At 50.0% G+C, this 14,411-nt stretch overlaps 1 protein-coding gene across 1 annotated transcript in view; it reads right to left on the bottom strand.

Annotated features, from left to right (window-relative positions):
• Positions 1-11,640: 11,640 nt before the first annotated feature.
• The window catches only part of foxa3 (forkhead box A3), a 3,520-nt gene continuing 749 nt past the window's right edge, over positions 11,641-14,411 (bottom strand). The window contains exon 2 of the mRNA XM_084019251.1: positions 11,641-13,911. Within this exon, the coding sequence (XP_083875377.1) occupies positions 12,610-13,911 (1,302 nt within the window). The 3' untranslated portion in view covers positions 11,641-12,609. The remainder of the gene's footprint in view (positions 13,912-14,411) is intronic.

The raw sequence follows: 14,411 nt of genomic DNA, 5'->3' as shown, positions 1-14,411 counted from the left end.
GGGAGACAGAAATGGAGGATGAGAGAGAGAGACAAATTATTTCAGACATTCCTTCCCTCCAGAAGCCTTGTCGTCTTCAATCCAAACAAGCTGCTGGCTGACCAGGATGAAGACCCGGAGGACCAGGACCTGAGGACCCGGAGGACCAGGACCCGGAGGACGAGGATGAGGACACAAAGGACTAGGACCCAGAGGATGAGGCCCCGGAGGACGAGGGCCAGAGGACAAGGCCCCTGAGGACGAGGACCGGAGGACGGGGGCCGGAGGACGAGGACTGGAGGACGAGGGCCGGAGGATGAGGACTGGAGGACGAGGACACGGGGTCACAGGTGGACAGTTTACTCTTTGTCCGTTCAGTGGGGGGGGGGGGGGGGGGGGGGGGGGAAAGATGGCTGCAGGACATGGGAACTATTCAAACACAGTGTGAGCCTGAAGGCTAACTGATCACCACGACGCCTCGCCACCTATTCTTCAAAAAAGTGGATTTTCAGGCATCAATCGAGAACGTCATCACGTCGCTTCAGGGTTCTTCTTCAAGGACGGATCTGAGTCCAGGAAGTAGTTTATTCTGCTGGTGTTCAGGGACACGGATCCTCCCTCAGCACCAAAACTACCCCAGTATTAAGTTCATCAGGATCTACGTAGTTAGGTTGAGACTAAACTACATAGTTAGGTTGAGACTAAACTACATACTTAGGTTGAGAATAAGACATAGTTAGGTTGAGACGACTAAACTACATTGTTAGGTTGAGATTAAACTACATAGTTAGGTTGAGACTAAACTACATAGTTAGGTTGAGATTAAACTACATAGTTAGGTTGAGACTAAACTATTTTATTCTGACTCTTCTACATGTTTTCAGAGTTGTGAAAATAAGTGCAGCTTCTCGACCTGAGCGTGAGAGGCTGTCAGGCTCTTCTCAAGGAGGCCTGTTCACACACTCGCACTTTCTCTCTCTCTCTCTCTCTCTCTGTCACACACACACACACACACACACACACACACACACACACACACACACACACACACACACACACACACTCTCTCAGTCCGGAGCCAGCAGACATAGTAGCCTTCATTCATCCTCTGGCAGCCCCCCCCCCCTCACCCACCTCTGGCTTTTAGTCCTTTCCCCCTGCTTTTTTCGTCCCTGCACCCTCCTCCTCCTCCTCCTCTTCATCACCTCCTCAGACCACGTCCATTTTGGGGTTTGGGAAGGAAGAAAAACAGCGAGGAAAAGACAGGATGGACACATCCATAACACAAGCTGATCCATTTAAGACCTGAGCCAGACTCCACAGTCCGGTCCTGTTTGAGGACGGACATTCAGGTCTTTGTGTCTCTGGATCTCTTTGCCGTGACTTCTGACCTCCCTAAGAAGAAAAGAATACCTGTGTTCCTCAGTATCGCTGCTTCTCCACCAGAGACCCCAAGTCCTCATAGAACCAGGTTTCCAGTCTCATGGTCTAGTCTCCCGATCCGCGTTACTGACACCAACTCTACGTCTACGTCGACGTCCTCGCTCGGCACGACTTCTGGTTCTGGCCCTCGAGACCACCTCACGCTACGAAACTACACTTTGGGACTTACGGTATCCAACAGGTCTGGTGGTCTAAGTCCTGTTGGTGAACCCCCACCCCACCACCACCATCAGTAGTCTTCCTCGATATTTGATTACGATTGATTGCATTTATTGATCATCAAAACAGTTTATGATTAAACTTCCGCCAAGTCAGCAGCTCCGTGTGAAAGCAGGTCAGCAGCCAGTTCAGGTGACATGTGAGTCAACAGAAACAGCAAAGGGGTTTCTCTGGACCCTCTCATGTGTGGGTGTTAACTCTGCCCCCCCCCACACACACACACACTAATGCCCCCCAGCTGGAGTCCCACTGAGTGTGTGTGTTGCTGTAAATTGGTCCTCAGCAGGGAGCCTCTGATTGGATCAACAGTCCGCCGCAGTGACAGGATGGTGAAAGTGTGTGGGGGGGGGACGGGGGGGAGACGGGGGGGGGTCTAATCAGCTGAATATGCAAATCTCAGTCTCAAATCGTCTACAGATGATCAAAGTAGATCTGAAGAAAAGCTCTTTGTCATTAGAACCGAATCACAAAGTTCTGACCTGGAAGCCGTGAAGCCGACAACGTGAGGAGGTCCAGGTGTGGGGGTCCAGGTGTGGGGGTCCAGATGAGGAGGTCCAGATGAGGAGGTCCAGGTGTAGGGGTCCAGGTGAGGAGGTCCAGGTGCTGGGGTCCAGGTGAGGAGGCAGGTGCTGGGATCCAGGTGAGGAGGTCCAGGTGTGGGGGTCCAGGTGAGGAGGTCCAGGTGTGGGGGTCCAGGTGTGGGGGTCCAGATGAGGAGGTCCAGGTGTAGGGGTCCAGGTGAGGAGGTCCAGGTGTTGGGGTCTAGGTGTGGGGGTCCAGGTGTGGAGGTCCAGGTGAGGAGGTCCAGGTGTGGGGGTCCAGGTGAGGAGGTCCAGGTGTGGGGGTCCAGTTGAGGAGGTCCAGGTGAGGAGGTCTAGGTGTGGGGGTCCAGTTGAGGAGGTCCAGGTGAGGAGGTCTAGGTGTGGGGGTCCAGTTGAGGAGGTCCAGGTGAGGAGGTCTAGGTGTGGTGGTCCAGATGTGGTGATCCGCAACCATGGTTGTCCCCCCTCCCAATTCCCCCACTGGTCTGAGTCCCAACCGGGTCTGGATTGGGTCTCGTACATCCGTCATGGCGTTGTAATACGACACAGTCATCTACAGTGAACCCTACCGGGGCCAAAGAAGTGGACCGGGGGGGGGCTAAGTTCTCGGCTCCAGGACCCAGCTGTATGTGTGTGTGTGTGTGTGTGTGTGTGTGTGTGTGTGTGTGTGTGTGTGTGTGTGTGTATGTGTGTATGCACAGCTGGACACACACACCACTAATGAAGTCAAAGCGGCTGCCATTGTCACGGAGGTGCGACTGTAGTCCAGGGACCAGGTCTCACTTTGAACCAGTTGAAATGAAAACAGATGATATGGGATGCAGGTGCTCGACCCTCCGCTGGCCAATCAGAGCCAATTTCCAGGGCCAATTTCCTGGAGGCTTCTGGACAGACGAGGTGTGAGACGGGCGGGTCCTCAGGTGCACACCTGTCCGACTGATAAGATTAGTGCAGGTGTGTGTGTGTGTGTGTGTGTGTGTGTGTGTGTGTGTGTGTGTGTGTGTGTGTGTGTGTGTGTAAATATGTGGAATATTAAACCATCAGAACCGTAAACAAAGATGAATTCTCTGATTCGCAGTAAATATTTGCAGCAAATAATCAGTGTCATGAGTATATTTGCTGAGTCATGGTGTCGTCCTCATCGTCCTGCTGCTTCCTGGCAGATCAGGAGCCCAGTTTGATGTAGATCTGGTTCTGATGTGGTTTACCTGCGCAGGGGAACAAGACAGATAAACTTCCTTCAACACAGTTTCTTTATTATTTCCTGCTTTAATCCAAACGATGGGTCCACATCGGTCCTCAGACCTCCAACAGGTTCACATCAGTCTCCGGACCTCCGTAGTAAAAGTTCTATTTGGACTTTGGAGCGGAGCCAGACTCAACACACATCGTCTTCATCGCCTTCATCGTCCTCATCGTCGTCATCGTGTCGGTGATTTACAGAAGACAAATCAAGAAGTGTTGTCTTAAAGTCTAGCCAGTCACACACACACACACACACACACACACACACAGTCCAGATGTTGGGAACATTCCTGAGGGTCTCATCACACTAGTGGACATCTCTTCCTCACAGCGTCCCAACAACGTCTCACTGCTTCGTTCACAGTGAAAGCAGCGATGAGTCGTTCGCCGACACAAATCCCGAATCACGTTTAATGTTCAAAACCAACGTTAAACAATTAAACCTCAATAAAACCTGTAGCTCTGAACGCCACATCCACGTTTAGCACACCATGACGACGGATCCAGATCTGTGGTTTTAGTGCAGAGACTTCACCAGAACCTACGATGATGTCACAATTTGTTTACAGCTGTGAGGAAAGTCTTGACGTTGATGATGAAATATTTAAGTGGAGTCGAAGCTCAGGACGCCACACTGGCCAAGCCACACCACACCACGACACGCAAGGCTAAACCACACCACACCACGACACGCAAGGCTAAACCACACCACACCACGACACGCAAGGCTAAACCGCACCACACCACGACACGCAAGGCTAAACCGCACCACACCACGACACGCAAGGCTAAACCGCACCTCACCACGACACGCAAGGCTAAACCGCACCACACCACGACACGCAAGGCTAAACCGCACCACACCACGACACGCAAGGCTAAACCACACCACACCACGACACGCAAGGCTAAACCACACCACACCATGACAAGCAAGGCTAAACCACACCACGACACTCAAGGCTAAACCACACCACACCACGACACGCAAGGCTAAACCACACCACACCACGACATGCAAGGCTAAACCACAACACGACACTCAAGGCTAAACCACACCACACCACGACACGCAAGGCTAAACCACACCACACCATGACAAGCAAGGCTAAACCACACCACGACACTCAAGGCTAAACCACACCACACCACGACACGCAAGGCTAAACCACACCACACCACGACACGCAAGGCTAAACCACACCACGACATGCAAGGCTAAACCACAACACGACACTCAAGGCTAAACCACACCACACCACGACACGTAAGGCAAGGCTAAACCACACCACGACATGCAAGGCTAAACCACAACACGACACTCAAGGCTAAACCACACCACGACACGACATGCAAGGCTAAACCACAACACGACACGCAAGGCTAAACCACACCACACCACGACACGTAAGGCAAGGCTAAACCACACCACACCATGACACGCAAGGCTAAACCACAACACGACACGCAAGGCTAAACCACAACACGACACGTAAGGCAAGGCTAAACCACACCACACCATGACACGCAAGGCTAAACCACAACACGACATGCAAGGCTAAACCACAACACGACACGCAAGGCTAAACCACACCACACCACGACACGTACGGCAAGGCTAAACCACACCACGACACGTAAGGCAAGGCTAAACCACACCACGACACGTAAGGCAAGGCTAAACCACACCACACCACGACATGCAAGGCTAAACCACAACACGACACGCAAGGCTAAACCACACCACACCACGACACGTAAGGCAAGGCTAAACCACACCACGACACGTAAGGCAAGGCCAGGCAACGCCACACCACACCATACTAACACCACACTACGTAAGGCCAAACCACACCACACCACACCACGACACGCAAGGCAAGGCCAGGCAACGCCACAACACACCACATCACACCACATCACACAAAGCCACACCACACTATGTAAGGCAAGGCAAGGCAAGGCAGGGCAACACCACACCACACCACGTAAGGCAAGGCCACACACCAGACCACGTAAGGCAAGGAAAAGGGGGGCAACACCACACCACGTAAGGCAAGGCCACACACCACACCATGCTGACCAATATGATCTGCAGACCTAGAGGCTGAAAGCAAAGAATCAGAGGGGCCACGTGGACATGTGTAATACATGACTTTTATTTTGAAATGCACAGCGTGAGGCTGACGGAGCAGGCAGGTCAGGTGACCTGTGTGACATCACAACAGAGACAATGTTACTCACGCTGATAAGATTAGAGGAATATTATTGACACTTGAAGAGGAACTGGGTCATGACAGGAAAGAGGATGAAACGGTGAGAATGTCATATTCAATCAGCCAGGGAATCCAACCAGCAACCTTCTGCTCCCTGACCTTTGACCTGCTGTCGTTTTTTGTGCCGTGATCATCCCTGATGCACCTGATTGATACTATGTTCCATGTCCAGCAACACACACACATTACACAAATTAAGTTTCAAAGAAAGAAACCCACACTTTCACACACACACACACACACACACGCACACGCACACACACACACACACATAAATGCAATCAGCCTCCTCTGTTTTTATCTCAGGCTTCTTTGCAACAGCAACGACTGACAGAACAAAGTCCAGCAGCTTATCTTTGTCTCTGTTGGCCACTGTGTCTGTCTGTCTGTCTGCCCGTCTGTAAGGTTGAGACCACTAAACTACATAATTAGGTTGAGACAATAAAACTACATAGTTAGGTTGAGACTAAACTACATAGTTAGGTTGAAACTAAACTACATAGTTAGGTTGAAACTAAACTACATAGTTATGTTGAGACTAAACTACATACCGGTAGTTAGGTTGAAACTAAACTACATAGTTAGGTTGAAACTAAACTACATAGTTAGGTTGAAACTAAACTACATAGTTAGGGTGAGACTAAACTACATACCTGTAGTTAGGTTGAAACTAAACTACATAGTTAAGTTGAGACTAAACTACATACCGTTAGTTAGGTTGAAACTAAACTACATAGTTAGGTTGAAACTAAACTACATAGTTAGGTTGAGACTAAACTACATAGTTACGTTGAGACTAAACTACATACTGGTAGTTAGGTTGAAACTAAACTACATACCGGTAGTTAGGTTGAAACTAAACTACATAGTTAGGTTGAGACAATAAAACTACATAGTTAGGTTGAGACTAAACTACATACCGGTAGTTAGGTTGAAACTAACTACATAGTTAGGTTGAGACTAAACTACATACCGGTAGTTAGGTTGAAACTAAACTACATAGTTAGGTTGAGACAATAAAACTACATAGTTAGGTTGAGACTAAACTACATACCGGTAGTTAGGTTGAAACTAAACTACATAGTTAGGTTGAGACTAAACTACATAGTTACGTTGAGACTAAACTACATACTGGTAGTTAGGTTGAAACTAAACTACATACCGGTAGTTAGGTTGAAACTAAACTACATAGTTAGGTTGAAACTAAACTACATCGTTAGGTTGAGACAATAAAACTACATAGTTAGGTTGAGACTAAACTACATACCAGTAGTTAGGTTGAAACTAAACTACATAGTTAGGTTGAGACTAAACTACATACCGGTAGTTACGTTGAAACTAAACTACATAGTTAGGTTGAGACTAACTGCGTGGTTCTAACGGGACACCAACATCAGTCTCCTGGTTAAAGTCCTGGTTTTAGACCCGTCCACCATCCAGACCTCTACGTGGACCTCTAGGACTCTTTGAAATGTGATCTACCACTAAACACGTGTTTTAGTTGCGTGTCGTATTTAGGAGAGCAGGCTGTTAATGTTATTGTACTTGGAAAGTATATATATATATATACTGTATATACACACACACACACACACACACTATATACGTATAAAAGTCCATTATTGAGCTGAATTTAAAGGTGTGACATAAAATTAAAAGTGTAATATTTAGGGTTAAACTATCTGCAGATTCTTGTTTTTCCTACTAAAAAAGCAGCAGAAGCAGATGACTTTGAACGCATCATGTTAAATGTTTTACTGTCATAGAAGTCTGAATTTACAGTATGTTTCTTCTTCTGCTGTCTCTTTACGAGCTGCAACGTCACCTGTCTGTCTGTCGATTAACTGTCTCACCACCGCCCTCTTTATCAGCTGCAGCCTTTTCTATTGAATCCATAAAGACTTGATGAGTCGAATTCTTAGAATGAATAACAGACCTTTTTTTTTGTTCAACATGCAAATGTTGTGAGATCATGTTGAGATCCTGACTGACTGACCTGTCTGTCTGACCTGTCTGTCTGTCAGAAGGAAGTTTGTCCTGAGGGCTGAACTGTAAGTGCTGCCTCTCTCTCGCCCTCTCCCTCGTCCCCTCCCTCTCCTCAGGCAACAACCAGAGTAAACAGAGCTTCCACCTAACAGGATCCAGGATGCACACCCTCATTTGCATGTCACATCTTAGAGAGCTGCACCGCCCTTCTCTCTCTCTCTCTCTCTCTCTCTCTCTCTCTCTCCCTGCCTCTCTCTCCCTCTCTCTCTCTCTCTCTCTCTCCCTCCCTGCCTCTCTCTCCCTCTCTCTCTCTTTACAGTTTTTCACCTGCTAAACTCTGAACCACGACTTTGTCAGTTTACGTAACATGTGTTTGCATGAGCAGCATGTCGTCGGTGTGTGTGTGTCGGTGTGTGTGTGCGTGTCGGTGTGTGTCTGTGTGTCGGTGTGTGTCGTGTGTGTGAGTTGGTATGTGTGAGTGTGTGTTGGTGTGTGTCAGTGTGTGTCGGTGTGTGTGAGTGTGTGGCGGTGTGTGTCAGTGTGTCGGTGTGTGTGAGTTGGTATGTGTGAGTGTGTGTTGGTGTGTGTCAGTGTGTGTCGGTGTGTGTGAGTTGGTATGTGTGAGTGTGTGTTGGTGTGTGTCAGTGTGTGTCGGTGTGTGTGAGTGTGTGGCGGTGTGTGTCAGTGTGTCGGTGTGTGTGAGTTGGTATGTGTGAGTGTGTGTCGGTGTGTGTCGGTGTGTGTAGGTGTGTCGGTGTGTCGGTGTGTGTCAGTGTGTGTGTGTCGGTCTATGTGTCGGTGTGTGTGTCTGTGTGTGTCGGTGTGTATAGGTGTGTCGTTTTGTGTCGTTTTGTGTCGTTTTGTGTCGGTGTGTCAGTGTGTGTCGTTTTGTGTCGTTTTGTGTCGGTGTGTGTCGGTGTGTGTAGGTGTGTGTCGGTGTGTGTGTAGGTGTGTGTCGTTTTGTGTCGGTGTGTGTGTCGGTGTGTGTAGGTGTGTGTCGGTGTGTGTCGGTGTGTGTCGGTGTGTGTGTGTGTCGGTCTATGTGTAGGTGTGTGTCGGTGTGTGTCGGTGTGTGTAGGTGTGTGTCGGTGTGTGTCGGTGTGTGTCGTCTGTGTCGTCTGTGTGTCGTGTGTGTCGGTGTGTGTCGTGTGTGTGTCGGTGTGTGTCGTTTTGTGTCGGTGTGTGTGTCTGTGTGTCGGTGTGTGTCGTGTGTGTGTCGGTGTGTGTCGTTTTGTGTCGGTGTGTGTGTCTGTGTGTCGGTGTGTGTCAGTGTGTCGGTGTGTGTCGGTGTGTGTCGGTGTGTGTAGGTGTGTGTCAGTGTGTCGGTGTGTGTCAGTGTGTCGGTGTGTGTAGGTGTGTGTCAGTGTGTCGGTGTGTGTCAGTGTGTCGGTGTGTGTGTCAGTGTGTCGGTGTGTGTCGGTGTGTGTCGGTGTGTGTCGGTGTGTGTCGGTGTGTGTGTGTGTGTCGGTGTGTGTGTGTGTGTTGGCGGCCCGAGGGCGGCTGTCGTCAGGTGTTCAGTGAGACTGTTGCACCTGAGGAGGCGAGTGTCCGTCGCCATGACAGCGAGCAGCGCGTCGTCGTTTTAAAGCCGCTAATTATGCAAAACGTGACACAAACTGTCTTTGATAAGATCTAATCAGGGAGACCTTCCCACCACAACCGTCTCCTGTCAACAGCCTGTCGCATCTTCCTGAGGCGACCCTGGACCCCGTACCCTGGAACCGACGATGAAGGGTCCAACTTAGTATAACTCATGTCAAGAGTTTCTGCTGATCAGGGGCCTCATTGTGACCCGATCCCTGAACCAGACCAGCTGGGGGACGAGACGCCAGCCATGCTGGTTGTCGGTTAGCAGCATTGAAGAAGAAAAATAAAGCGAATAAAGCCGCCGTTGTTTCGTCGTCTTGACGATGTATTTCAGTCGAAATGAAAAGTTCCTTTCCTTCACCAGGTTTCCCCTGACGTGTGTCGCGCTTTCATTAGCCGATCGGCCGGACGCCCCAGGTCCACGTCATAGAACCAGAACCAGAGCAGACCGGACACTGAGCTGTTCTCAGAGGTCATGTGACTAGAACAAGAGAAGGCTTTTACTGTCGTAAGTTGTCATGGTGACAGCACACGTCAGTAAAAGTGATGTCACAGCTGACCAGGAAGAGCGAGGTCACGGCGGTTCCCACAGTTAGCTACATAGCTAGTTAGCTTGGTGGCTTTATACGATATATATCGTTAATGATGACAATGGGACTCTGACTGCAAACTTAGCGTCGGTGTTAGCTAGCTCCACCAAATAAAAATATTATATACAATATATATAATACAACCCTACAGTCTTCTTCATGAACACAAACATTTAGTTTTCCACTCATTGTGGTGCAGAAACACACCTGTCCTTCAGATCCAACATGAACGAGGATGAATGAGTTGAGTTTACTCAGTAGAGTTAGTAGATCCAACGAGCTGCATCTCTTCAGGGAACACGACTTCCTGACTGATGGAGAAGACAACCTGTGGCTTCACAAATGTGCTGTCTACACAGGGTTTGGATCCCGGGTCTGAGGGTCACCTGAGGGTCACCTGAGGGTTTCGAGCATAAGCTACACTCTTAACTGCTGCTTTGTTGCTGGTAAAGCTCCAGTCTGTTATCTGTGGAGCCTGAATGAGACCAGTATCAGGGCCGCCACCTGATTACTGCAGGACGTATCGGACTGACATTTTACAGTCCGCCAGGTTAGTCATACCTGGTGTGTGTGTGCGTGTGTGTGTGTGTGTGTGTAGCTGTGGAGACCATATCAGGAGGCGGTGCTGCCTATCTTATCAAGCCAACTGCTCTGAACGGACTATTGTGTATGCAAGGTGACGAACTCCCTGTAGATTCCCACTCAGACTTTAGAGCAGTGGCCCTTTCTGTGTGTGTGAGGGTGTGTGAGGGTGTGTGTGTGTGTGAGTGTGTGTTGCTGCAGGCTACACTCTTTAAGCCTCGGGGTTTATGGTCGCTGGGCTCGACGTGACAGAGAAGAATGGGTAGCGACAAATACGTGACAACTCTGACAACACAGAGCTACGTTGGGCAAGGCAGCAGAGAGACAGACAGGTGGTCAGGGAGACAGGTTGAGACAATGTATTCGGTGGTGGATAACGTTTCTCTTGACATATCACAAACTAGTTTCAAAGAGTCCCAGAAGTCCACATAGGGAGGAGGTCTGGATGTTGGACGGGTCTAAAACCAGGACTTTAACCTGATGTTGGTGTTCCGTTAGAACCACATAGTTTAGTCTCAACCTAACTATGTAGTTTAGTGGTCTCAACCTAACTATGTAGTTTAGTCTCAACCTTACTATGTAGTTTAGTCTCAATCTAACTATGTAGTTTAGTCTCAACCTAACTATGTAGTTTAGTCTCAACCTAACAATGTAGTTTAGTCTCAACCTTACTATGTAGTTTAGTCTCAACCTAACTATGTAGTTTAGTCTCAACCTAACTATGTAGTTAGTCTCAACTTAACTTGTAGTTCAGTGGTTTCAACCTAACAATGTAGTTTTTTCTCAAACTATGTCGTTTAGTCTCAAACTATGTAGTTTAGTCTCAACCTAACTATGTAGTTTAGTCGTATCAACCTAACGATGTAGTTTTTTTCTCAAACTATGTAGTTTAGTCTCAAACTAACTATGTAGTTTAGTGGTCTCAACTTATGTAGTTGAGTTTAATTGTAGTTTATTTTAGTTGTATTTTCAGTTTCAGTTTAGTTGTAGTTTAATGAATTATAGTGTAGTTGTAGTTTAGTTTCCACTAGTTTTGACTGACTGATTGATTGATTGATCAAGGTCCCGTCAGCGAGGCTAGGTGATCCACACAGAACTTTAAAACGGGTTTCGGAGGTGAAGAATAATAAACTCCATCTGAACACCTTTCCTCGTCATCGTCGTCAGCGATGGAAAATAAAAACAAACTCGTGGTTTCGCCCACATTTTTTACCTTTTTAATAAGAAAAATGAAACAGGAATCATGTAAATCACATTTCAACCAACAACAACAGCAACAACCAATATATTATGTCAGCACACTTTAAAGTCTGAAAGCTTAAATAAAATATTCTCTTTGACACTGAATGACGTCATGTGACCTGAACGTCATCTGACCTGAACGTCATCTGATGGTCGTCGATACTGTTCTCAGATCAGTCGGCGTAACTGTAAAGGTTTAGTTGTAACACACACACACACACACACTATCAGCCCACCCGGATAGTGCAAAGTACTGTATGTAAATCTCCCATGATGCATCTGTGCCGACTGCACCTCATTCCTTCATTCAGACTGAACGGCTTCGTTTTCTTCATATCGACCAAAACTTCAAACGCTGTAACACCGAAACCTCCGGGCCGACTGCAGTAACCTGAACTCATCGTCACGTGATCACGTAACTGTCATATCACCACGTACGTGTCATGTGACCACGCAGCGGCGTCACATGTCTCAACAACATATATTTAACTTTATTCCCTTCATAAATAAACGCACGTTTCCTTTTAACCCAGCAGCTCTATTTACATTTGTACAGGAGGTGACCTCACAGAGAGACCGGTCACATGTCCTCGTCACAGGGTCACATGGTCTGACCGACGGGCCGCCATGCTCGTCAGAGCGCCCTCAAACACGGCGGCCATTTTGGATGTGAGTCTCAACCAGGCGAGAAGAACGAGGAAGAGGAAGAGAGCTGGAGTCCATTTTAGAAGAGACGCCTCCATGTGTGTGTGTGTATATGTGTGTGTGTGTGTGTGTATGTTAGTGTGTGTGTGTATATGTGTGTGTGTGTGTATGTTAGTGTGTGTGTGTGTGTGTTTTTATATATATATATATATATATAACAATGGCTATGTGTGTGTGTCCATGTGTTTGTGTGTGTGTGTGTGTGCGTGTCCACTAGGAGGCGTTCAGCACCGAGCGGCTGTACAGAGTCTGGTAGTAGGCCCCTGAGTCCATGGCGGTGGGTCCTGGACTGTCGTAGATCTGCTTGGCGCCCACCGGGGATCCGCCGGCGTAGCCGTTGTAGGCCATCACCTGGTCCTGGTAGGACTTGAGGTCCATTTTCTGCTCGTTGGCCATGAGGTTGGTGATGGAGAAGGGGTGGTTGAAGTTGTAGTGGGGGTCCAGGGACTTGAGGGCGTCGCCCTGCAGGTCCATGTGATGCTGCATGGAGCCCGGCAGCAGGTGGGCCCCACCCACTAGGGACTGGGAGTGGAGGAGCGCGTTGGAGGAGGCGGCGGCCGAGAGGGACAGGGAGGAGGCGGTGGAGGAGGACGTCGCCATGGAGACGGGCGGGCTGTGGAGGTGCGAGGAGGACAGCAGGGGGCAGTCGAGGGGGACCAGGGAGCTGCGGGGGTGCGGCTGGTCGTCGGAAGAGCCGGGGTGGGAGTTGTCTGAGTGGGCAGAGTCAGCCCCCTCCGACCCCCCTGTGGGACTGTGGTCCTCCACCAGGTGGTCCCCCCCCTTCCCCGAGCCCCCCTCCTGGCTCTTGGCCTTCTTGGCCAGCTTCTCCTCGATCTTGAACCTCTTCTGGCGCCGCAGGTAGCAGCCGTTCTCGAACATGTTGCCCGACTGCGGGTGCAGTGTCCAGTAGGAGCCCTTCCCTGGCTTGTCGGGGGAGCGGGCGACCTTCACGAAGCAGTCGTTGAAGGAGAGCGAGTGGCGGATGGAGTTCTGCCAGCGCTGCTGGTTCTCGCGGTAGTAGGGGAACAGCTCCATGATCCACTGGTAGATCTCGTTCAGGGTCAGCATCTTGCTGCCACTCTGCTGGATCGCCATGGTGATGAGGGAGATGTAGGAGTAGGGGGGCTTGGCGTGGGTCAGGGAGCGCCGGTACGGCTTCGGGGGGATCTCCTTGGGCCCGGCCCGGCTCAGGGGGGCCGCCGAGGAGTAGCCCAGCTGGCTCATGGACTGGCCCATGCTCTGGTAGTGGGACAAGGAGCCCAGGGAGCCCGGGGCGGCGGGGCCCAGCTGGGTCAGGGGCCCCGAACTGAGGGAGGAGGCCACCGGGGACAGGGACATGTGGCCTGGTCCGGACCCCATGGAGGCCAGCGGCGAGCTGCTGAGGCTGGAGCTGGGGTACGCCATGTTCATGCCGGCGGGGGCCGCCGCCGGGTTCAGGTTGATGTAGCTGTTGATGGTTCCCATGGTTCCCACGGAGCCCAGACCCGGGTTCATGGCTCCAGGAGAGGAGTACATCTGGGGGGGGGGGGGGACATGGTCAGTAACAGTCAACTCACCCACAAAACAAGACCTGGAGCTAGAGTCCGCATCAATGAACAATGAGGCTCTCAGTGCGCGGAGGCGACGTGGATCTCACACCGACGTGTGAACCGGGATGCGCGTGAAACAACGCGCGTGGGACGCGCGCACGGCGCCTCCGACGCCCCCGAGCGGATCCTACTTCTAGTCCCCGTCCCCCTTTAGACCAGTTTCTGGGCCTCGGGTCGGTCTCTTAAGTCCTCCAAGTAGTTAATGAAAACGACCGAGCACAGAAGCGACGCGGCCCCGACCCGGACCCGAGACCCGGACCCGAGACCCGGACCCGAGACGGCCCCGCTGGTTCAGCCTTATCTCCGTACAGAGAAGCTGCTGATGGAATCAGCGTTAACGTGATTATTAATGTGATTATGTCTTAATTAGTCTCGTTGAGACAAAGAAGAAGAAAATCAATGAAACGTTTGATTTCCTGAAGATCA

The sequence above is a fragment of the Eutrigla gurnardus genome, assembly GCF_963514095.1.
Source record: "Eutrigla gurnardus genome assembly, chromosome: 10".
Classification (NCBI taxonomy): domain Eukaryota; kingdom Metazoa; phylum Chordata; class Actinopteri; order Perciformes; family Triglidae; genus Eutrigla; species Eutrigla gurnardus.
Note: the sequence above shows the minus strand (reverse complement) of the source record. Positions and strands in the feature narration are given on the sequence as shown.